This window comes from Polyodon spathula, chromosome 4, assembly GCF_017654505.1.
Source record: "Polyodon spathula isolate WHYD16114869_AA chromosome 4, ASM1765450v1, whole genome shotgun sequence".
In the NCBI taxonomy this organism is placed as follows: Eukaryota; Metazoa; Chordata; class Actinopteri; order Acipenseriformes; family Polyodontidae; genus Polyodon; species Polyodon spathula.
In genome coordinates, this window is record NC_054537.1 from 4,632,228 (window position 1) to 4,657,287 (window position 25,060).

The 25,060-nt window shown below is 39.4% G+C and overlaps 1 protein-coding gene across 1 annotated transcript in view; it reads right to left on the minus strand.

Moving 5' to 3' along the window:
* Positions 1–7,507: 7,507 nt before the first annotated feature.
* The window catches only part of LOC121314083 (double-stranded RNA-specific editase B2-like), a 155,556-nt gene continuing 138,003 nt past the window's right edge, over positions 7,508–25,060 (minus strand). The window contains exons 6-10 of the mRNA XM_041246918.1: positions 23,005–23,156; positions 20,667–20,835; positions 15,057–15,238; positions 8,984–9,165; positions 7,508–8,226 (exon numbers count right to left, since the gene is read on the minus strand). Of these exons, the coding sequence (XP_041102852.1) occupies positions 8,023–8,226; positions 8,984–9,165; positions 15,057–15,238; positions 20,667–20,835; positions 23,005–23,156 (889 nt within the window). The 3' untranslated portion in view covers positions 7,508–8,022. The remainder of the gene's footprint in view (positions 8,227–8,983; positions 9,166–15,056; positions 15,239–20,666; positions 20,836–23,004; positions 23,157–25,060) is intronic.

The following is a 25,060-nucleotide window of genomic DNA, read 5'->3' on the forward strand; positions in this document are numbered from 1 at the left end:
TATTATTATTATTATTATTATTATTATTATTATTATTTACTTGAAGACATTGACAATGACAGTATTTATAACATATATACTGAAACACAATGGAAACAAAAGAAACCCCTTTATGTTGGATCATTATGTTGCCTGTATATCGGAGCTATCTGCAGGTTCTGGGCTGAGAGCTCAAATAAGCTGTGCTACATGACTGCATAGTAGTACTGTACTGGTTCAGGTTAGTTTTATTATTATATCATATTCATGTGAAATTCATAGTTTAGCATAGAGTAAATGCTAAAGATTTATGGAAGGATTCAATACAAAAATACAGTACTTGTGTTTCCCCTGTTTATGATGGAATAGCACCATGAAACAGCAATAATGTGGGTCTCAGACCTACCTCTCGTGGTGGCTTTGATATATTGAAGGGCAGAATGATGGCTTCCTTATAATTGACAATATACAGTAGATGCCGGTTATTAGCAACCCTGATAAAGACAATTTTTAGTTATAACAACATTTTCCCAGGAACCAATCCCGTCCCATAGACTTTTATGTTAATGGAATTCTGATATTAGCAACTACACATCGCTTATTGACAACTTTATTACTAGTTACCAGTGGTCAGAGCGCTCTTGGATGATTTATGCACATACTTCATGCATCTTTTATAACACACTGACTTCGCAACTCCATATTTCTGGCAAACTGAGGCAAAATTGAGATAGATTTACAGCGGGAGGTGGTACATTGTAAAAAGCAGACAACGTTGGACAATTTCTTATTTCTTATTTCTTAACCGAGAGGTTGTTAATAAGTGGCATCTACTGTACAAATATTTGAGCAAAGCAGGGTTAAAAGTACTGGCGAAACAAAGGGCAAACTATGCTTTACAAAATAGCTTTTTTTAAAATCTTGGTTCTCTTTTAAGTAGGAAATGTAACCATTAGCGATTGGGTATTTACCTCTTAAAGACTCGAAACTTAAGATAAGGTAAGATATATCAAAGCTGCTTGACAAGCATGTGACGCAGTCATGGCCCGCCCCCGAGGACATAAAAATACTGAGGTCACAGAGCTCAACACCATTGTTCCTTTCGATAACTGACCTGACAGGAGAGCTGTTTCAGAGAAGTGCTTGTTTCATATGATAGTGCCCGAGGCAGCCTCTCTGCTTAGCCTTGTAGCATTCCAGTCGTTCTGCAATATTGCCCTTGCGATGGCTTTGGCACACTTACCCATGAGGTAATGGTTACATTTCGTACTTGAAAGGGAACATTAGGTTATTATCATAACCATGGTTCCCCGAAATAGAAATGTAACCATTAACCTTCAAGGTCGCTGCGTCTGTGATTGCAGCAGGCTTGAAGGAAAAATGACTCTGAGGTCTGTGACCGCAGTGTTTTTATGTCCTCAGGGGCGGGTCATGACTGCGTTACATGCTCGTCAAGCAGCTTTGATATATCTTATTCAGGTTTTGGGTCTTTAAGAGGTCCTGTACGGTAAAGGTTACATTTCTATTTCAGTGAACCAGGGTGATGATAATAACCTAAAGTTTTCCTATTTTGTCCTTTTTTTAAATTCCAATTGTATATACTTTTTGTTTTAGACCCTTTTAATTGTTCTATTTCTACAAACTACCTTTTTATCTTAGTTTTTCTAATATAACTATTATTTCTGTATCATACTGTTTTTAATCTAATGGTTTAATTGTTCATTTTTGTTTCTTCTGTGTAAAGTGCTTTGGGATCCTTCTGATGAAAGTTGCTACAGAAATGTGAATTGTTGTATACCAAAGGAAACTGTTCAGCATCCATATACCCAGCCTACTCTCTGTGAAACTGCCTACAAATGAAACGGGCTGAGGCTGCCAGGCTGAAAATGATGCTTTCTTACGGTTTAGTTAATTCTCTGGGCTCTGGTTGACACCAGCAACAGGAGCTGGAAGATAACAACTTCCAAATGGATTACCTTTGGGGGGGGGGGGGGGATAAATCTAGTTTCTAATATACTGCAGCCTCCTTCATCTGTAACATCTGTCACATGTTGCAAATCTTCATTTTACAGCACAGTTAAAGGAACCCTTTAAAGTCAATGCCAGACAGTTGTGTGAGATAATGTCATTTTTTCTCCTGCTCTTCGTATGTGCTTTATCAGTTCCTGATCAAATTTAATTACACGTATTTATGCGCTGGAATGGATTTCATTTTCTTTTTTTCTCTTCTGATGAGATTTGAACACTTCCTCACTATAATTATAGGGCATAACTGAAAGAGACAATTAATAAGAGCACATTTGAAATACGGTTTGGTAGCTATTTTCATCTTCCTAGATTTCTCAACTCGACTGTTGAGACCATTGCTGGCAGATGCAGCTTTCTGCTTACACTAGAGGATTTTATTATGATGGTGTCCTCATGTTCACTCTTCATCATCAATACTGCATAGCTATTCATTAAAAACCCAGGATACTTTCTTAAATAATGATCAGGATACTATTGGGTAAAAATATAGTAAAAAGCATTTCATTTTTTAAGTGTACAAGGAACCCTGTAATTAAAAATGTAACCCGAAACAGTACAAAAATAAATAAAATCTTACTATAGGGCAAGACTGGCAATTATGTTTCTATTTCCATATTACACACTAAGATTATATCTTTTTCCCTGTAGGCACATGCATACTGGCCAACGGAGCTGTGCGTCACTGCGGTTGTAACATGAGGATCCCCCTGTATATCGTGTGTCCCTTGATTACACTGGAAGGCTGAACGAATACTGGATTGCAGATCAAGTGTAACAGGGTGGAGGCTGGGTGTGAACCGGGCTTGTCTTCTTTTGTTGTTTTAAATCTTTTAACCTCATCTCATCTCACAGAACCCGCAACCGCAGTGTATCACACAACACTGTCCGTCACACAAGCACACTCAACAATGCTGCACTGCTACTCCTGCTGCAGATAGCTGCTTTCAAGACGATAATGCATCCATCCACTAAATGGTTTTAATAGCATGACAGAGATGCTTCAGGAATCTTGGCCACTACAATCAAATTGAGCATTGCGGATGAACTTGAATAACGCGTCTGTCATCAGGATCCTGTGCTTACCCCTCTGCACTGAACCTTGTTGACATCTGTCATCAGGATCCTGTGCTTACCCCTCTGCACTGAACCTTGTTGACATCTGTCATCATGATCCTGTGCTTACCCCTCTGCACTGAACCTTGTTGACATCTGTCATCAGGATCCTGTCCCTACCCCTCTGCACTGAACCTTGTTGACATCTGTCATCAGGATCCTGTCCCTACCCCTCTGCACTGAACCTTGTTGACATCTGTCATCAGGATCCTGTCCCTACCCCTCTGCACAGAACCTTGTTGACATCTGTCATCAGGATCCTGTCCCTACCCCTCTGCTCTGAACCTTGTTGAGATCTGTCATCACGATCCTGTGCTTACCCCTCTGCACTGCACTGGACCTGAGGCTGAACCTTGTTGAGATCTATCATCAGGATCCTGTCCCTACCCCTCTGCACTGAACCTTGTTGAGATATGTCACAGGATCCTGTCCCTACCCCTCTACACTGAACCTTGTTGAGATATGTCATAGGATCCTGTCCCTACCCCTCTACACTGAACCTTGTTGACATCTGTCATCAGGATCCTGTCCCTACCCCTCTGCACTGAACCTTGTTGACATCTGTCATCAGGATCCTGTCCCTACCCCTCTGCACAGAACCTTGTTGACATCTGTCATCAGGATCCTGTCCCTACCCCTCTGCTCTGAACCTTGTTGAGATCTGTCATCACGATCCTGTGCTTACCCCTCTGCACTGCACTGGACCTGAGGCTGAACCTTGTTGAGATCTATCATCAGGATCCTGTCCCTACCCCTCTGCACTGAACCTTGTTGAGATATGTCACAGGATCCTGTCCCTACCCCTCTACACTGAACCTTGTTGAGATATGTCATAGGATCCTGTCCCTACCCCTCTACACTGAACCTTGTTGAGATCTGTCACAGGATCATGTCCCTACCCCTCTACACTGAACCTTGTTGAGATATGTCATAGGATCCTGTCCCTACCCCTCTGCACTGAACCTTGTTGACATCTGTCATCAGGATCCTGTCCCTACCCCTCTGCACAGAACCTTGTTGACATCTGTCATCAGGATCCTGTCCCTACCCCTCTACACTGAACCTTGTTGAGATCTGTCACAGGATCATGTCCCTACCCCTCTGCACTGAACCTTGTTGAGATATGTCATAGGATCCTGTCCCTACCCCTCTACACTGAACCTTGTTGAGATCTGTCATCAGGATCCTGTCCCTACCCCTCTGCACTGAACCTTATTGAGATATGTCATAGGATCCTGTCCCTACCCCTCTACACTGAACCTTGCTGAGGCTATGCTACAACGTGGCAAGGCTGTGATCAAAGCAAACTGATACAGGTCTGAATAAAATGTCCAGACCAGTGTAGGTAATTTGGTTACTGTTCGACAGGAAGATGCAGTATATCAGCAGCTTCTGTGACAGAAAGTTGACTAAATCAGTTGTAATATTGTCTTTTTTTATTCACTTAAACAGAAACATTCACTTATAAGGTATCACTGAAGTGCAATTTATATTTTTATATACAGCAAACTTATATTTTTCAATTCACAATTCTTTTTTTTTTTATTACAAATATTACAAATGTACATCCGTTATTACAATATTGCCATTCAATCATGCCTCATATTCATTTCTCTCATTATTCATTATTCAGTTTTCTCATTGTTGAAAGGTGAACAATTACAATGAAAAATGACAGAAAAAACACAAGATATATTCATGAAGCTTACAGAAGATCGAATGTCTTCTAGCATCGTATTAGAATATATATATAATATATATATATTATATATATATATATATATAATATATATATATATATATATATGCATATTAAGTTTTACAATACATTAATGCAGAGGGTTAAACTAACCATTATCTCTATAGTGTATCATATCATATATCAAGAACTACAACAAATCTATATGAAAAACAAAAAACAAAAATCTGCTGAAACAATACATGGAAACTAAAAATATGCTTTCTTACCCTGAACTAAATTCTTTACTGATAGAAACTGTTCAAATAAGTGTATGATAAACCTGCAAACCCTAATTATAAATTCACAGCTAATTTACATTGGATTCCAAGAAGCAGACTCCTTTTGTACTGAGCCCTTCTATATAACCCTTTATAAAAGAACACAGAAGGGGCTTTATTGTTAAATTGTAACTATTTCTTGTGTGCAACAACCCCCCCCCCCCCCCCAGCTGAACCTTGTTTTTGTAACAAAAAACATGCAAAAACAAGGTTCTAGTAGAGAATCGGTCAGATATGAGATTAAAGTAAATATTTCCACTTTGTATTGCAGACAGACCTTAGCAACCTGGCCAAATTCAGTACCTTAAGCGTAACAATATAGGCCACCCTGCTTGTTTAAAATGAATCCTATAAAATGTGATAACCTGGCATGTAGAAAAAGTAACTCTTGATAGACGTCCAGCTTACATTAACTCTTTAGGGCAAAATATTTTAGTACATATGGCTGACCACTAGGTGTCGACATTGTTCAATATAAGAGTCCTATTTAAAATGTGTTGCTATGGTTTAAAAAATACCCAGGCAACAGACAAGCAGGCCAGGTTTTTCAGACTTGTGTTACCCTGTTTTTTGTTTTATGGTGAGGTGGCTAAGTGCTCCCAATAAACCCATGGGTTTGTATTATTTGTAATGAAATGAACACGCGCCAAAAATATACAATGCAAGTTGAATTGTACATTCTTTACAAAAGAACATGCAAGAAATATAATTAAACATGGGCTATACAACTAGTGGCAAGATGTTATATTTATTGTGTTTAGCTAGATTGCAAAATTATAAAAAAAAAGTTTTATATATGTTTTTGCTCAAAGTCAATTTCCCAGTGTTTTGGTATGTATAACATATCTTTGTCAAGGGAAAGTGTGTTTGAAAAGAAACATTGGAGGTATTTATAGACTTTGATGCCATGGTAACCACACATTTATTTCTGCTTAAATCTAATGTGTTTGAGACATTATATCATTCATTATATAGCTAATGATGTAATTATCTACTATTTATTTCTATTTAAACCTTCAGGCATCACGGTAGCTAGTGTATTTATCCATGTATTTTCTTTTAGACTTCTATACTGTACATGATCTAATTTTATTGTTTCTAAAATCACAAGCTTGTGCTCATCCAGGGCATGTCTGTTTCTTGTAAGGTGCTGAACTTGGCTTCTCCATGGTGACTTCATAACAGTCATGTTCCAGAATTTCCAGTAGTGTGAAAACCCGTCAGTAGGAGGCCTTCAGACCCTATCTTTTGAATGAAGACCTCAATTAAGGAAGCTTGCCTTCAGTTCTTTGACCTCCAACAAAGATACTGGCTAAACAAGGTGAAATACTGTAGCTGTAAAATGAAAGGCATGGGTTTTAGTTATTTAAAGATACTCTTAAAAGCAAAGGTGCAAATCAGTGTCACAACACTATTCTGGCTACAATTAAGGTAAAAGGAGGAATGATTACTATTTATTTCTTACTTTGTGCAGATAAAATGCTAAATTGGGTTGGAGAAATGAAATGTATTCACAGCTTAATAATGCAACTGCAGCAGTTACCTTAAAATGTTAGGGCACTGCTGTCGAAGCGGCCTGGAGTCGGGTTTGTAAGTGTGAACATGTGGGTGGTTTGTGCACGGCGCACAATATGTGTGAGACAATGGGAGTGGATTATCAGTAACCTGTGCTTGTGGTGCATTGTTTTGGTAACACTTTACATTAAGGGTCTCTAAATACTGTGTATGTACATAGTACTTAGTAAATCTATGTGTACTTACACATAATTACAATCTGATCATGCATATTTATAATGTACTTTGTGTAAATCTTTGTGCACAATATATGTAAGTATACAATTGGTACATACAATCAGAAAAGGGTTAGGGTTATGTTTGGAGTTAGGGTTAGTGTTAGGGTCAGGGTTAGGGTTAGATATAGGGTTAGGGGATCCCTGAGTGGCTCATCCAGTTAAAAGCGCTGCCACTGGGAGTGCAGGATGAGTTACACAGCTTGGAGGTCACCAGTTCACGTCTGGGCTGTGCAAAGAGGCCGAACTTTGCTGGGGACTTCGAAGGGGGCATCACATTGGCTCTGACGCTCTCGGGGAGGGGGATGGGAAAACAACAGGGATTGCTTCTCCTCATCGTGCAACAGCGAACCCTACTGGCCAGACACCGAGCACATTCAGAGTGGATAAAAAGCAGGGCTGATCTCTGTTCTCCTGGATCGGTAGCCCCCACCCACCTCTGCTCTGGATTGCTCGGTGTAAAAGCAATTCTGGCTTTAGGCTTGTGAGATTGGAGGACGCTTGTGCGATTGGAGGACGCTCACACACCCTCAGAATGTCTGTGTTGTGCGGTGACTCGCTGCGGTGAGGAGAAAAAAACATAACTGGATATTCCAAATGGGGAAAAAAAAAAAAAAAAAAAAAAGATATAGGGTTAGGCTTATATGATGCACAAAGATATACACATTAAGTACACTGTACTATGCATAATACCATTGTAATACACAGTAATTAGAGTCAGAGAACCCATTAAGTACCAAATCCTTTTTTATTAAAAAACAATTAGAACACAGCTGTATTAATGTAGTTTGATACATTGCAATTTGGACTATACATTTGAACTTTTGCAGTTAACACAATTAGAATAAGTTACATAACAATATAGCTAAATAAAAGAAACAGAAAATTAAAACAATAAGAAGATGCCAGTTAAAAATGCTTAAAAAATTACAAAGTAGCCTGTCCTCAGATAAGGACAGTGGTGCTTAATGGGTTAATGTAAAGTGTTACCATGTTTTGTTTTTTCCCTGTGTCTTCTTTGTGAGGCCTGCTCTCCTACAGAGGGGAGAGTTGGCCGGAGAGCCTGAGTTTAACAGAGCACTCCAGTAAGCTTTCACAGGGGGGTGCTGACATGTGCCGTTTCTACAGGCAGTAGAAAGTGCCCCTGCTCCGGCGGCTTCTTTATCCAGGTGCCCAGTCCGGCTTCCTGCAGCGATTTAAACAACTGCTGCTTCACAGTTTGGTATGTTCCAGCAGCCAGCTTGGCCTTGCAATACATCACTGGCATTTCCCCATGGCTCGGCACTTGCATGCTCAACTGCGGGCAAAAAAAGGAGCAAAACAAAACGAATGAGCCTGCACAAACTGGAAACTTCAACAGCTGTGTAATCTTCCCATTTAAATTTCTCAAGCAATTTAACATTCTCTGTGCTTTTGTGGATTTTCTTTATTTCAACAAAAGGTGGGGGTGGGGACAGTAAGGGGATTGGGGATAGGAAACAGCGTGGCTTGGTTATGATATAGATTATTCGCGATTTCCTTAAATCTGTACAAATAACTTCTAAATATGTAAATAAAAATATTGCATTTCCATTATTTAAAGTCACTGATTTTTTTTTTTTTATCCTCTAAAGCAGGGGTGCCCAATTCTGGTCATGGAGGGCCGGTGACCTCCTGGTTTTTGTCAAAACTGTATAATGAATTGATCAATTGGACCAATTAAGCTTCTAATATCCTCCACTCTTGTCCTGAAAGAATGGCATCCAGTTCAGGTAGATATTGTGCACCTGTTGTGTAACTGTTTCTAAAACTAGTTGACCATTATATCGCGCCTGGAAGTACAATTGCAACAATTGTACATTTCTATATTACTAATAATCCTTGCATGTTAATAGTTCAATAATGTAAGCTTAATAATTACATTTGATTGACTTTACTCACTGTTGTCAAGTATAATTATTAACATGGACTACTTAAAAGTAAAATGAAAAATGATTGCTTCCACTTCCTTACATATGTCTCACCTGTACAGTCATCTCAGGGCTGAAAATATTCCCTTGAGCCCCGAAGCCTACCTTGTCATAAAGCTTTGCCCAGCGAGTGAAGAGTGTGAGCTTGCAGAGCCGGGATGAGCTGCCCGAGTCCTTCTTCTTGCCTGTCGTGGTGTTGATGACCTCCAGTCCAGTGTCCCCTGCAGTCCAGTTCACACTGAAGCAAGGGGACTTTCCTGGCTGCCGGCTCTCAGTGCTGCTTAATCCTAAAAAGAATCACATGGACAAGACTGTTACAAACCATCAGCTGCTTAATAGCAAGTAACAGTAAGTAACAAGTAAATACAGGCTGATGCAAACATGGACATGGACAATACTATTAGAAAAAAAAAGACACAAAAATAACCACCTGTTACCTCCTACCACATGTACACCTCCTACCACACATATACCTCCTACCACAAGTATACCTCCTACCACATGTACACCTCCTACCACACGTACACCTACCACACGTACACCTCCTACCACACGTACACCTCCTACCACACGTGACACAGTGCTCTTTGACTTTACAAGTTGGGATACAGTTGCTTTGACTAGTTAGGGGCTTTTATGCCCCGATAATATATTTCTTCAAGCCATTGTACCACCATTCTGGCATCTAACTGACTTGGCACATCACATAGTTGTGTTCCTTTGCATAACACTTCCTCATAGTTTCCTAATATTTACCAAAGTAGCCACTTCCTTTACATTGTAAACATGTCTTGTGTCATCTCAAGACTACAGATAATAGTTTCCTTGGTAAACGAATTGAAAAAAAAAAAAAATATATATATATATATATATATATATATATATATATATATATAGCTCTGGAAAAAATTAAGAGACCACTGCAAAATTATCAGTTTCTCTGGTTTTACTATTTATAGGTATGTGTCTGGGTAAAATGAACGTTTTATTCTATAAACTACTGACAACATTTCTCCCAAATTCAAAATAAAAATATTGTCATTTAGAGCATTTATTTGCAGAAAATGACAACTGGTCAAAATAACAAAAAAGATGCAGTGTTGTCAGACCTTGAATAATGCAAAGAAAATAAGTTCATATTCATTTTTAAACAACACAATACTAATGTTTTAACTTAGGAAGAGTTCAGAAATCAATATTTGGTGGAATAACCCTGATTTTCAATCACAGCTTTCATGCGTCTTGGCATGCTGTCCGCCAGTCTTTCACATTGATGTTGGGTGACTTTATGCCACTCCTGGCGCAAAAATTCAAGCAGCTTGGCTTTGTTTGATGGCTTGTGACCATCCATCTTCCTCTTGATCACATTCCAAAGGTTTTCAATGGGGTTCAGGTCTGGAGATTGGGCTGGCCATGACAGGGTCTTGATCTGGTGGTCCTCCATCCACACCTTGATTAACCTGGCTGTGTGGCATGGAGCATTGTCCTGTTGGAAAAACCAATCCTCAGAGTTGGGGAACATTGTCAGAGCAGAAGGAAGCAAGTTTTCTTCCAGGACAACCTTGTACTTGGCTTGATTCATGCGTCCTTCACAAAGACAAATCTGCCCGATTCCAGCCTTGCTGAAGCAACCCCAGATCATCACCGATCCTCCACCACATTTCACAGTGGGTGCGAGACACTGTGGCTTGCAGGCCTCTCCAGGTCTCTGTCTAACCATTAGATGACCAGGTGTTGGGCAAAGCTGAAAATTGGACTCATCAGAGAAGATGACCTTACTCCAGTCTTCTACGGTCCAATCCTTATGGTCTTTTGCAAACCTCAGCCTGGCTCTTCTTTGCTTCTCATTGATGAAGGGCTTTTTTCTAGCTTTGCACGACTTCAGCCTTGCCCCTAGGAGCCTGTTTCGAACCGTCCTCACCGTGCACTTCACCCCAGCTGCCGTTTGCCATTCTTTTTGTAGGTCACTACGGTTGCTGAGTGACATTCGAATGAGTTGGTGGTCATCCTGGTCAGTGGAGAGTCGTTTTCGCCCTCTGCCGGTCTGTAGCTTTGTTGTCCCCAATGAGCATGTGCCGCTAGTCTGGTGGGTTGTTTGTTTTGTTTGCCTGCCTGAGAACTTCTGAGGATTATCTACAATAAGATCGGAATGGGATAACGTGGTGGTCCTTTGCATCTGCAATTCCCTGTTCTCTGCAGGGGCTATGAGGAATGGCCTGTCCGCTGCTGAGATTCGCAAAGGGACTGGACTGCAGAATAAGGGTAGGAGAAGGGTTCCTACAGAAGAAACCAAGCAGGCTAGGAGAAACCCAAAACCCAGGTGGCAGTACCTATTCACCAACTGGATGGGGTTATTGGTCCGGTTGGTTTACATCAGCACTTTTGCTTTGGTGGTTTGTTTTTTGTTTGAAACCTTGTTTGAACTGTTTGCTTTCTTTTGGACATTGCAATATAAGAGCCAGCTGCATAGAACACTGGAATAAAGACTTGCTTTATTTTGGAAACTACTGTCTGTTTTCTTCGTGTGCACCTACCCGCTCACAATATATATATATATATATATATATATATATATATATATATATATATATATATATATATATATATATATATATATGGGGAAAAAACAAGTACAATGTACATTGTGTACATCAGCATTTAATTTGTTTGCTTTTTAAATTGAGCGTATGTTATTTAGAAAGTCCCTTGGTGTACTAATTAAAGCCAGCTCCATAATATGCCTATTAAACATACCGGTCGTGAGGAATTCATTAGAGGGAGTGTGTCTGTGTGCGCAATGGGAACATTTTAAACACATCAAATTGTTGGTAGATAGTCTACATAGGCAGCTGACCCTTCCAGTCAGTTTATGTTTGTTTTCATCACAATTAGCCTGTGGGACAGTTCTTTAATATTACTTCCACAAGAGGGGTAATTGTTACCTTCAATATCATACAATACAGTTGTGTACTGAATGTGATGCCAATAAAAAACCACCCACAGCAGAAACATTAGCTTGCAGGTGTGAGAGTACTGTAACATTCTGTCTGAGGAGAATGGCTTGTGAAATACGAGCTGACGGTATAGCTGGAGGCTCCAGATTTGTATAAAAACCTGATTGTAAATAAATCATACATGCTTTTCTTTCTCTCATTTGATCTTTAATTAGAGAGCAGTGAGACAGACTGCCTTGGTGCTGCAGGCCTGCAGTCAGGTGAGGTGTAGGCTATGGTAATTGGATTTTTAAATGCCATACAGCAAATGTTTTATTGATTTCTACAATGTCTGTCATTCTTTTGTATAGCCAAAACAAAAGTAATTTATAAGGAGTTTGTTGAAAGTAAATTAGTAAAACAAGAAGGCAAACTTCCCAATGGATGCCTTCATCAGCATGATTGCAGAATTTATGAATTGCGTCCTTAAAGTTATGACTGATGTAAACTATACAGCAGGGCGCTGCCACATATGTTATTGGTAATGCAAATACTATAGTTTCGAGTCGAGGGAATTAAAATGTACATTGATGAATTCTTACTAGTAACTTTACAGTATTTACATAAAAAACATTTAACAAAAACAATGAGCGACTCTAGGCAGACGAGAACAGCATGTGCTTAATTCATTTCAGCGTTGCATTGTTTTAACTGAGTGTATGTGTAACAGGCAGTGCTGTGTGATACACTGTCATTGTGGATTCTGTTTGATAGAGGTGTAACAGGCTGTGCTGTGTGATACACTGTCATTGTGGATTCTGTTTGATAGAGGTGTAGAGGCAATGCTGTGTGATACACTGTCATTGTGGATTCTGTTTGATAGAGGTGTAACAGGCAGTGCTGTGTGATACACTGTCATTGTGGATTCTGTTTGATAGAGGTGTAACAGGCAATGCTGTGTGATACACTGTCATTGTGGATTCTGTTTGATAGAGGTGTAACAGGCAGTGCTGTGTGATACACTGTCATTGTGGATTCTGTTTGATAGAGGTGTAATAGGCAGTGCTGTGTGACACACTATCATTGTGGATTCTGTTTGATAGAGGTATAACAGGCAATGCTGTGTGATACATGTCATTGTGGATTCTGTTTGATAGAGGTGTAGAGAGCAGTGCTCTGTGATACACTGTCATTGTGGATTCTGTTTGATAGAGGTGTAACAGGCAGTGCTGTGTGATACACTGTCATTGTGGATTCTGTTTGATAGCGGTGTAATAGGCAATGCTGTGTGATACACTATCATTGTGGATTCTGTTTGATAGAGGTGTAACAGGCAGTGCTGTGTGATACACTGTCATTGTGGATTCTGTTTGATAGAGGTGTAGAGGGCAGTGCTGTGTGATACACTGTCGTTGTGGATTCTGTTTGATAGAGGTGCAATGGGCAGTGCCGTGTGATACACTGTCATTGTGGATGAAACATGGGACTTCACCACATCAGTTGGAATGAACTCCAATATGGGTTCCTTTAAAAGGAGAAGAAAAGCACTGGAAGGGCTACTCAGTCCTTTTGTCGCCAAGAGTTCTAAAAGAACAGGAATGTCAGTGCATTTGACTAACAGTAGCTCCATAAACATCTGGTGTACAGAATAGATGTGATCATCGGACCGCGTAGGCTCAGATTGCATACTGTCATTGGAATGAGGACGATTCAGATTCATTTATTTAACCAGGATAGGACCCTTGAGGTATACGTCTCATTAGAAGGGGGTCCTAGCAGGAAAAGATCAAGGACAGACACAGTTAACCCAAGACACGACTTCAAATTGAGTGCAGAGAGCAGAAAAAGATGGCATGAATGGAAGAGGAGTAAAAGTAAGTTTAGAACAGAAGATAGGAAGCTCTTTTTTTCCAGTTAAAAATGCACGGAATAGCCTACCAGGTGATGTAGTAGGATCTAAAACACAGGGGACATTGTAAAAAAGACTAGATTCTGTGCTTTTAAATTAGGCCCCCCCAACCCCAACCCCAACCCCAGTAGGGGAGATTGGTGTGCTAACAAGGGACAAGCCTTGAAGGAGCAAATAGCCTTTTGTTGTTCTCAAACTTTTCTTATATTCTTATGCTCTAAGTAATTAGATAGCCAGCGCATGACAAATAACCAGGTAAGGTCAACAGAAGACAATGGAGCTAGACCACAAGCAAGGATTATATTCATGTACAAATTCACAGTTACACACAGTAACACCTGGGAGCACATGGTTCTACATATGAAACACATACTGTGTGATCAAGACAAAATCAATACAAACTTCCTGCTCTGTGCTCAGGCCATTTAACATCAGGGGTTTCCACTGACCTGCTGAACGGTTCATTAGTAACCATGGGCATGGTTCATTTCCCAATGGACTGACCATGTATGACAATGCATAACTGCCAGAAAACTGTTGTCAGCAAAATGAATGGCTGGAGAGACCAGACTACTGATGTCTGAGAACAGCCAATGCTGTATATCAAATGTCACTCATAGCAATTGTATTGCAGTGTATTGATATTTTCACAAGGAGTCTTAGTATCCCTTTGCACTCCAAAAATAAAGGCAAACTGAGAAACCTTTTCTTTCCATATCTTTCAGGTTTTCTGACATTTAACTGAATGTGTTTACACTCAAACTTTAAATGTAGTCCCCGCTTACTTACATGCACAGAAATATGATTTTTGCTACAAGTTAATACAAATATAGCCATAATGATGGAGCTACTTTATACAAAGCATGATACTCTAGTTCATTCAGGAAAGTCATGCGATAAGATTATTTATTAAAGCTTAGACTAGACAACACCATGGCTTTATACATATTTTTAAACTACATTCTTTGGCCTTTGGCATCGCCTTTCAAGGTAGCCCTGCAGGATAGCTGCCCTCTCCTTTCGACAAAGCCAAAAAGCAAGTGAAGACTGGGGAGGAGGAGGCAAGGGATGTAATGGATTGAGGTAAGATATAAATCCCTTCCTTGCTGATCACTGAACATACTGTTTATCGAAGAACAAATAAGATACTAGCTATTTGACTAATGATTTGTTCCAGTATTGGAAGCGCCTAAAATATGCTTGATAATTATATGATCTGATCTAAGGTTAAAGTGAGTTCCTTACCAGAATCACCGCTTTGCTTAAAGTGCCTGTGCTCTGAGATGCATGATTATATGCATCATCTCATTTCATGATAATGGGCTTCATAACTTACCACTAAAAAGAGGCTGATTCTGCTTGTATGACACTGGCAGCTGACCAATGTGCTGTACCCGATGGCTCACTGTCCTTGAGAAGTGACCGGTGTGATGAAGGCTCCCCACAATGAAGCTGTGCAGGTAGATAGGCTCGATAAAGTAGCTGAGGAGCGATCCCTGGATACCAAGAACATTCCATCTAAAAGACAAATACATGAAGGGATCAATACGGCGTCAGCAGAGATCTGTTTATTTAAGTATATTAAAGGTCAGGCACTCATAGCTATGTTTATTTGCATTCCCCCTTTCCAGAACAGTGTTCTATTTGATCTATTCTATTGATCAAAACTGCGGTGTCATTGAAATAACCATTTTTACCTTTACAGACTAGAGGCTTAAATTCCCCCGTTTTCATAACCTTGATACTGACCTTCATGATATCAATGTTTACTGTAGTGTAGATTCACTTCTATTTAAGCCACGGAGGAGTCCTTTGTGTCTCCTGCATCCGTAATGTAACCCGTTCCCCATCTTACTTAACCTATGAACTCCAAGATTGATGCATATCATTATACATTGTAGTGACCTTGAAAGCAGGTGTGCTTTCTGGAGGCTCCAGCTGTGCCAACACTAGCTTCTTCTCTGGGGTCCAGCTGCTGTTCCACAAGGAAAAGCTTGTTATAAACTGTGATAGTTTCTGAAGGGCATCCACATGAATCCTAAGCCGCTTGACCTCTATTCATTGAACCTGGTGGCTGTTTCCATTCTCTTCCATGGCTCTCCTGTAAGGTGACCCGATGCATGCCTTGACAAACTGCTGAGACAGCCTGAGGGGGCTAGATTGTTTTTGCTGTTTCAATGGATTTTTTTGCAAAAAGGTGTTACTGGATTTATGGCTGTTTGAAAATATATATCGTGAAGTTCAGAAATGTGTTCATATTCATTCAAGAATATTAAAATAAGGATATTTACAGTTCTAGAAGAACAGGCAAAATAGTATAGAAAACACTAGCTGTGTCACCTTGCAGTTTATAAATCAAATAAGTGCAGCAGCACTGTGGTCTGGGCAGTAAAGGTAACACAAGCTAAGCTGGGGATTCTCTATTTGGGGGGCAAAGCGAAACCCGAAGGAAAAAGGGAGATCCAGCTTCAAGAGTTTGAATCCCTCTGGACTTGAGGAAGGTATTCATGAGTTCTGATGGAGGAAGTGCTCACTGAAGAAGAGAACCGAGATGATTGCTGAGTGTACTGTGTTAATAAAGGTGACCAAAACCTCCACATTTCCATAGCTTCTTTTCGTGTGCAGCAATCTCATGACTCTTTACACAACAAAATGTTCCTTCTTAACCTTTAAACATGTTGCTAATTTCCAATATTTTATTTGCCATTTTTAAAACGCATTTATTTATATGAATATATAATACAATACAAATCTAATATATTTTTTATATAGCGGCCTTCATGCCATGGCCTCCCAGAGCGCTTTACGAAGTTATAAATAAGAGAGCTTATATACACTCCAGCTACAACCAATTATATACAAGCACATTAAAAAACAACCATTGAATTTAGACTTAAACAAACCCGATGTTTCATTTTGAATTGGGCTGGGAGACCATTAGGTTCTTTCAAATGCCATCTAATGATTTTCTGAACTCATTTTGGTTATGCCTGCAGTGGTGTTGGTGCACGCTACAGTAACATTACTAATATTTGCAGGACATGCCACATAATAAGAACAGATATTGAGCCCCCCCGTGCTTTAGTACCATCTTAGTGCCAACACAAGAACTAGCCAAACATTGCAGCATTTTTTAAAATTTATTTTTGCTATTAGACAAAATTTTTCCTGAAATCAAAACACAAAACGATGTGGTTTGCACTCCAAACCCTCAGTCAGCAGCCTGATGAGCTTGGAAACATTATGAGGCTAATTTTCACATCACTGTTCTTTTTTGTTAATTAATGTCTCTAAATCATTACCGCAATTATTGAGCTTGCCTCTTCCCTTCGCATCTCCTTTATGATTGATAAGGAGTCATTATATTTGTTGCTTCCTTGAGCAGCCAATTAACACACAGAACACTTTCCAATAATTACTGAATGCTGACATTCAGCCCGCTCTACCTGGAGAACGATCTGTTCAAGGAATCTGCAATATCCCTTGTATGGAAAAGGGATTTGGGTTTAATTTTTTTTTCTCTCCCTAAAACACAACCGATTTAGCCTGCAATATTAATTTGCCTGTGAAGCAGCGCTGTGAATTAGAAACATCTTTTAATCTCATGCAAGAAAAGACAGCCATCTGGCTGAGTTTACGGGGGAGTCTCTCTCTACTTCTCCCTATCTCTCTTTTCCTCTCCCTCTCCCACTGTAAATACAGACCATTAAAGTAATGTGTTCATCGCCATAAAACTCAAATGGAATATAAAGGATAATATTCATACACAAGCCTTCAATTAAAACAGCCATTGCCTTAATTAAACATCTACTCCGGTCCCTTAATTTTACTTAGAAAAATAAATTTTTATTGCATTTCATAATCATAAAACCGCTTCATCTGCCAAAAACAAAAAGCACTGTCAGTTTTGCATGCAAAATTACCAACGCACCCTCTGGTGTGATAACCCAAAAACACCACAAACTGCATTGATCACATCATTCTTCACTGCAGAGCTACAGAACGTCAAGGCAGCTGGATAAAGATTCAACTTGCTGCTCTTGACAGTGCCCTTGTAAGCTACCCTGGTGACCTGAGCTCTTCTGTGGAAGTATAAATTACAGGGATATAAAATGAGTGTGGGAAAGCGGAGGATGGTCTATTTTTGTGTAAAGTAATTACACTGACCCCCGCAGTGGCCTGGTCAGATGTAATCAGGCCATTCCCAGCCCCTGTGAAGTGAATCAAATAGGTCACATTAACACCAGTAGAGTGGAACAGCAACAGTGATTGGCCGACACTGGTCCAACCATCCCAGCCTTTGAATCCTCCAATGACTGAAGCATGGATTACAGGCCCCTGCTAGGAATTAAAACTTCTGATTGCCTTCTCTGTTAATTCAGTATCTAGGCATGGCAGACCAGAACAACGCAAAACTGAATTAACAGCACCTGGAAGTATCTTGTGATGGCCAAATTGTAGCAGTGAAAGATACAATTACTTTGGAGGATGTTAAAGGTACTCATCATCCATGGGGCTACAGAACAAAAAGAGCATTTTTAATCTTATATAATTAATTTTCAATGGGCAATAACAATTTAAAATGGTGTCCCTGCACTCCTTGGATCTCTGCTTTTGAAAGACTGTACTTTTGTTTTATAACGGACACCTCACTCATATAATATGCTTCCGCCAAATCTAAAATATTATACTACTGCATGATCAGTTTTCCATGAACTGCTATGACATCCTTTACTTTTCAGTAAGCAGAAGTCAAAGGAATTGATAATGTATATTTCAGATGCATTTGAATTATTCCATATAAACAAGGCTACATTCACTTCTGCAACGAAAAAGAGGTTTGCTTTCCTAGCCCACCTGCACCACGGAGTAGCAGCACACTGAGAGATTAATAAAGCGCCAACTTCTTTGCTGTTAAGAATGCCCTCCCACGTAACAAATAGTAAAAGGCCTCCAGTTTTATTGTTGAATTGCTTTATAATACTCCAGTATTTAAACTGAACCCCCCATGTCTAGTCTTTAATAAACATAATCCTTAAATCAATATATTGCCCTTTCCGCACTGAAATGCCACTCATCTGGCACTGGACAGATCTATAGCAAATGTTTTTCACCAAGATAATGGGATTTAAGGTCCTAATATCCTTCGGTTAATTTAAAAATACTGAGATATTTTACATCCACCCCCTAAAACCAAGACCCATACAGCTGACTTTTTCTTTTCACACTGCAGACCCACCATGCAGCCACCTCAGAGCTACAGAGTCGGAGGACAACGCAGCTCTGGGCAGCTTACAGGGAAGCCCGCAGGCATCGGGCCAGACTACAGGGGTCGCTGGTGTGCAGTGAGTCGAGGACACCCTGGCAAACCTCCTCCTCACCCCTTCATTTGCATGGCGCCAGGTGAAAAGAGGGTTGTCTCGAGTAAAATAAACTGAGACCATGAAAGCCTGAAATATATCGTGCCACTTTTCATTTGGCTCAAGTACAATGTCTCGAGTAAAATTAGAACATACATGGAAACTCCTTCAATGTCTTCAATTTAAGATTTTTATGTAAAATGTTTGCCATTAAAATTATTAAGTTTCTTTTAGTATTTCTAAGTTTAGCTCAATTGAGTGTCATAGTTCAGTCAGGAAACTTATAAGTTATTTATTAAAACAGACTAGACATCACGACTACAATATACATATTATACATGACATTCTCAGGCTGTTGGCCTCGTCTCTCAAGGTACCGCTGCCCATAAATTAGCTTGTAGATCAGTGCCAGCGCTAGGGTTTCCTGGACCCTGGTGCAAGTTTGTGAAGTAGACCCCCCCCGATAAAACCCCAAAAAAACAAAAAACACAAAGGCATCAACTGGATTTTTAAATGAATGTTATCAAGTGCAAAGGTTAGTATGAAAACGTTTCTATAAGCATCTCAAAATGTAGGCCACAGTCAGTACAACTCGTTACAACTCATAATGGAAAATATAATTCTATAAACACACTTAACAAATTAATATCCCAAAACGCATGTGATTGTTTTAAATACTGAATGTGCCAAGCAGTATTTATATCATATGTAATAAACTATAAAATTAATATTATGGGTCAAATATATAGCTATGTTTATTGTATTTTGCCAGTAATTGTGTACATTTGTAATTTACCTAAATACAGTGAATTAGCAGCAAAGCTCTGGCCAAAAGTTTTGCATCTCCCTATTTAATTAAATAATTTTGCTTCATAAAGTTGATTGAAGCCTGCTGAATAATGCTATTTTAACATATTGAAATGCACACCGCTTTGTAGTTTTCCATACTTAAAAAAATGACAACAATTAAAAAATGTGACATTTCGAAATCTAACATGGAATACTTACTGTACTACTAATACGGCTTTTTGCAATATCGTTTCTGTAGTTTCTTTGATTACATGATGGTAAATAAAACATCAAAATTATGTAAATCTATTTTTGTATTTTTTATGTCTCAATCCAAAAAAAAAAGTAGGGGATGTAAAACTTTGGAACTCCTCGAAGTTATTAAAGTGGGCTCACAAAAAAAAAAAAAAATGGACTGGGCTGGGTGCATTCATAGGCTGGGCCCTGGTGCAGTTGCATCCCTTGCACCCCCCACCCCCCACCACCCCCATGGATAACAGGATAGCTGCCCTCCCTGTTAGACAAAGTAAAAAAGCAGGTGGAGGAGGAGGCGAACTCTGGCACACAGCAGGGACGAAATCGATTGAGGTAAGATATAAACCCCTTCATGCCGATCATTGGACATATTGTTAGTCGAAAAACAAATATGATACTAGCTATTCAACTGGTGATTTGCTCTGGTAATGGAAGTGTCTAAAATGTGCTACATGTTTAATGTGATTTGATTTATGGTTAAAGTGAGTTCCCTGCCAGAGCCACTGCTTTGCTCAATCTATGGAAGGTGCTTGTGAACCTACCTGGCAATTTTATCCGTGCAGGACATGGTGACGAGCTGCTCCCCCTGCATCACCCCGTCCCAGGTCTGCACTGCACTGTGACCTCGCACAGGAACGGTCCCCTCTCCAGATTCGATCTTCGTCCGTAGGTGACCGTGGAATTTCTTCACAATGTGCTTGCCGCTGTGCACTTCACACAAACACAATTACATGCAAACATTTGTTAAGATAAGAACATTGTTATTTTTGGTTTTGAAGTCATAATTCATATATTTGTTTGCATTCATTGTACATTAGTATGCAGACCAGTCTTCACAATGTTGTAACCCTTCAGTCCTGAACTGAAGAATGCAAGATGAAGTTATACAGTATAATTAAAAAAGGAACTCCTTTATTCAATATACATGAGAACAAGACAAAAAATATTTTGTACATATATTTTGATAAATGGGACTTTAAAGTCTTGTCTGTACCTTACGAACACTAATAAGGCCTGCAAGGACTGAAAGGGTTAAAATTATATTTCAGTTTATAACATCTACTGATCTCAGGTTTATACAGCAATACGCTAAGTAAAAAGAGGGCTACAAGTTCACCCCAAAGACCTTTTCACATCAAGCTCAGTATTCTTAGTTATTATTGAGCATACTTTTTTTTTTTGGCAGTGATGAAACATCTTGGATTGATGACATTGAAAACTGACCCAGCTAGGAGGAAACAAAGGGTTCCCTGATGCACCTCTTTTAATCAGCATTTATGGTGATTATGCCTTGAAGGGACTCTTTTATGTTTGTTTGTTTATTGAACAGGTGCATGTATTGTTCAGGATGGGACCATGATGGGGGTTAGAATAGGGGGAGGGGAATTAGTTAGGTGAGGGATAGTGAAGGGTGGGAGGGGAGTTAATGGCATCTCAGTTAGATCACTCTCTGGAGAGGAGTGGTGCAGCTCCTGTTATTGCCAGGCAGTCAGTGAGAGTGATGTGCTGCAGTGATTGGTGGGACAGTGGGTAGGGGGTCATCTCATTCATAAAAACTACACAGGAAGTCCTGTTTCAGATATTTATTTTAACAATGCATTTTTATTGACGACATGACTATATAAAACATTTAATGACACATATAAGATTAATTTATTTTTAAAATCTAGATATGTATTACATACTTAACTTATACTCTCAGTCACTCGGATGAGTATGCTGTCAGACTCTTAGATCGCTTCTCATAAACATTGTCAAACGTGAATCAGCTAATCATGCACGTTCCACCCAGTAACTGCATCCACCTCTCTGATTGGACAGTTCAATATAACTCCTTTTTATTATCGGTTGTTATTATGCTATTAATAATACTGTACTGTTTATATGCAAGTGTCAATTGGGTTTCTCATGTTAATTCTCTGTTCTGATGTTCCTTGTTCTAAAGGTCTGCCTGTCACTCAGAACAGGAATGAAAGAACAGAAGGAGTGATTTGGCAGAGAAGCAGTGGGCACACCGGGGTTTGCCTGTAACATATATTATATTATTATTATTTGTTTATTTAGCAGACTCCTTTATTCAAGACGACTTACAGAGACTAGGGTGTGTAATCAGTTACTTACAACAACGTCTCACCTGACAGACGGAGCACAAGGATGTTCAGTGACTTGCTCAGGGTCACACAGTGAGTCAGTCCTGAGCTCTGATTGGAACAGTTCCTGGTTACAAGCCCTTTTCTTTAACCACTTTTTATTATCGGTTGTTATTATGCTACACACACACATACACACGCACACGCACACGCACATGCACAGCAGCATACAAATGTATTAGAAAACTTGCTGTGCTGCTGCAGTTTTGACTTGTGTATATAAAATCAAACCACTGCAATTTAGAATCTTGGAAAATGGTCAAAATAAACAAATTAGTGATTGTCTAATTTATTTGTCTTTAATAGACCTCGCATGCAATTAATTTAAAATAATAAGAGAAAAGGAACACATAGCCACAAATGATAAAATGTATGAGACATTTTAGAAATGTCTTGAGAATAACGACTAATGCAAACAAGTAATGTTTAATGACAGGACATTTAAAGACCTCGCATGCAATTAATGATTTAATCAAGGTGTACATTTGCCAATTATTTTAAGCCGAGTCAAATGATGATATGTATGTGAGATTTTACTATCTAATACATTTGCACAAGATTATGTACTGTATGATATGACATATATACAAGGCTGAGTGCGTGTGTGCGTGTGTGTGTGTAACGGCTCAGATTATCCCTGCTCATCACTTTCTGTAATGCTGAAACAAACCCCTTTGTAAACACAGTGCAAGGCACAGTATGTAAAAACAAGGGAAGGAATGCGTCTTACAGTGGGATGTAATCTCATAGGGAGAGTTGAGGCGTGCATCTCCACAGGGTGAGGTGCTGATGTACATGTGGAACAGGATGTTCTCTCTCAGTCTGTAGCCTGCTTCCTTGTGCCGGATGAAGATTGATTGCTCCCAGTCCTCTCGCTGTTTGCTTTAGACAGGAAACAATAAAGAAATTAATGTGTGAAGACTGAGGCAGAAAAGACTGCTCAAGATGTAAACTTAAGTAGGATTTCCCCCCATACTGTTTCTAGTAAACATTCTTTACGGCTCTTTTTTTTATTTGAAGAATAAAATATTCCAATACAGTAATCCATTGCATATCCGACTGTGGTGGGACCAGAGTAAGGGTGGATATCTAAAAAGTCGGATGAATGAATCCTGTTTTAAATACCATTATACACAGCTGTAGCAATGACTATATTCACACAATTATTGTTTTGAGATTCAGCTTTTATTAGGGAGCTCCCCTACATCCTTTGTTTTGAAAGATACAGGGTATAATGCTTGTGACAGGGTAGCCGTCTGCCGTGTGGGTGCGTGCATTCACTGCTGAGTGACAGACAGGAGTTCGAGATGGAGGTTAAAGTTGATACGCCCCCCGCAGGTGAACAGGATTTATTTACATATCAATACACTGAACAGCTCATGTGACACTGCCAGCAATGGCAGCAGAACATACAACACAGTGTAAGAAAAATTTGGTAGGATCTACAGTATCTGAACTAATTTGCTCTGTTCAACGGTGCTGAAGAGGTTGATCATAATGGCGGATCAATGGTTAGGGAGGATATGGGACAGGCGGATATGCGGCAGATTACTGTACTTTTAGTGTCGCTGCTAAATATTTAATTGCCAACGTGGGTTATCCCAGAACTCAAGAGATCCCATGGTGGGAGGTACCGTACAGTATAATGGACCTCTATGAAGTCTCAATTAATTGACACAAGCCATTGAATACCCATGCATACCCAGACAGGAAATTATCATATCAAAATACAGTAAAAGTAGTAATAATTGTGGCAATATTAGTTCCTTCCTTAGAAAGAGAAACCCAGACACCTCGTCTTTATTATTATTCCAACATGTAAAGGTTACAAAAATTGATGAATGCAAAAATGTACCTTAAGAAAACATTAACATTTCAGGGGCCTGTTGATGCTGTGCTACATCTTGCAATTAGATATCGGGCTGAGCCTAAAGGATGGATTTCATAACGATGATTATTCACTTGTTCACCTGGTAAGGTCAGTTTGTTTGTATGCAAATATGACATTAAAGGAGGGATCACTGTTTTCCATGAAACTGTATTACAGGGGGCATTTAACGCCATTAAGAAGCAAAGACGGCTTTATCTTTATGGCATGAATTAACAGTATGACTGGCAGATGCGACTGTTTTCGTTTTCATGGAGACATCTGTTCAAATAAGAGTTTTGTGGCATGAAAACACCTGAGATAGACAGACACAGCAGAGCAAACAATAATGCTTATTTTCTGGAGCTTCACAAAAAGAAGGACCAAGTGATGGAAATGGAAAATGTGCCTTTAACACTATCATTTATCTGTCTCCGTAGCCAGGCAGAGGAATAATAAGCGTTTCTGTGAGCTTAGTCATTAGAATGCATTTGGTTTTTCAACATGTCCTGTTACCATGGTATTAATTATGGGCCAATTATGAAGATTAAGTGCAGAGGGGGAAAAAAACAAAGGCCATAAGACAGTCTTGCTTGTGATATTCCTGCAGTGTAGTTAAACCTGAAAAACATGGTGTGTGACGCTTCAACTCTTCAGGATAACATGACTTGGAATCCCAAATGAAAGTCAATGGCATAGGAATTCCCTTTGTCATTTCACAGCAAAAACGTCTTATTTCACAGCATTTCATGGTATAAAAATAGGTTTTTCAAGATATTTTATAATTAAACATAGTATTTTTTATTCTAGTGTTGTTGTTATTATCCAAGAAATGCTCCTAAATATTTAAGAATATTTCAATGCTTAGCTGAAAAGCAGTACATGCTAAATATTTCAGTTCTCAGCTGAAAAGCAGTAC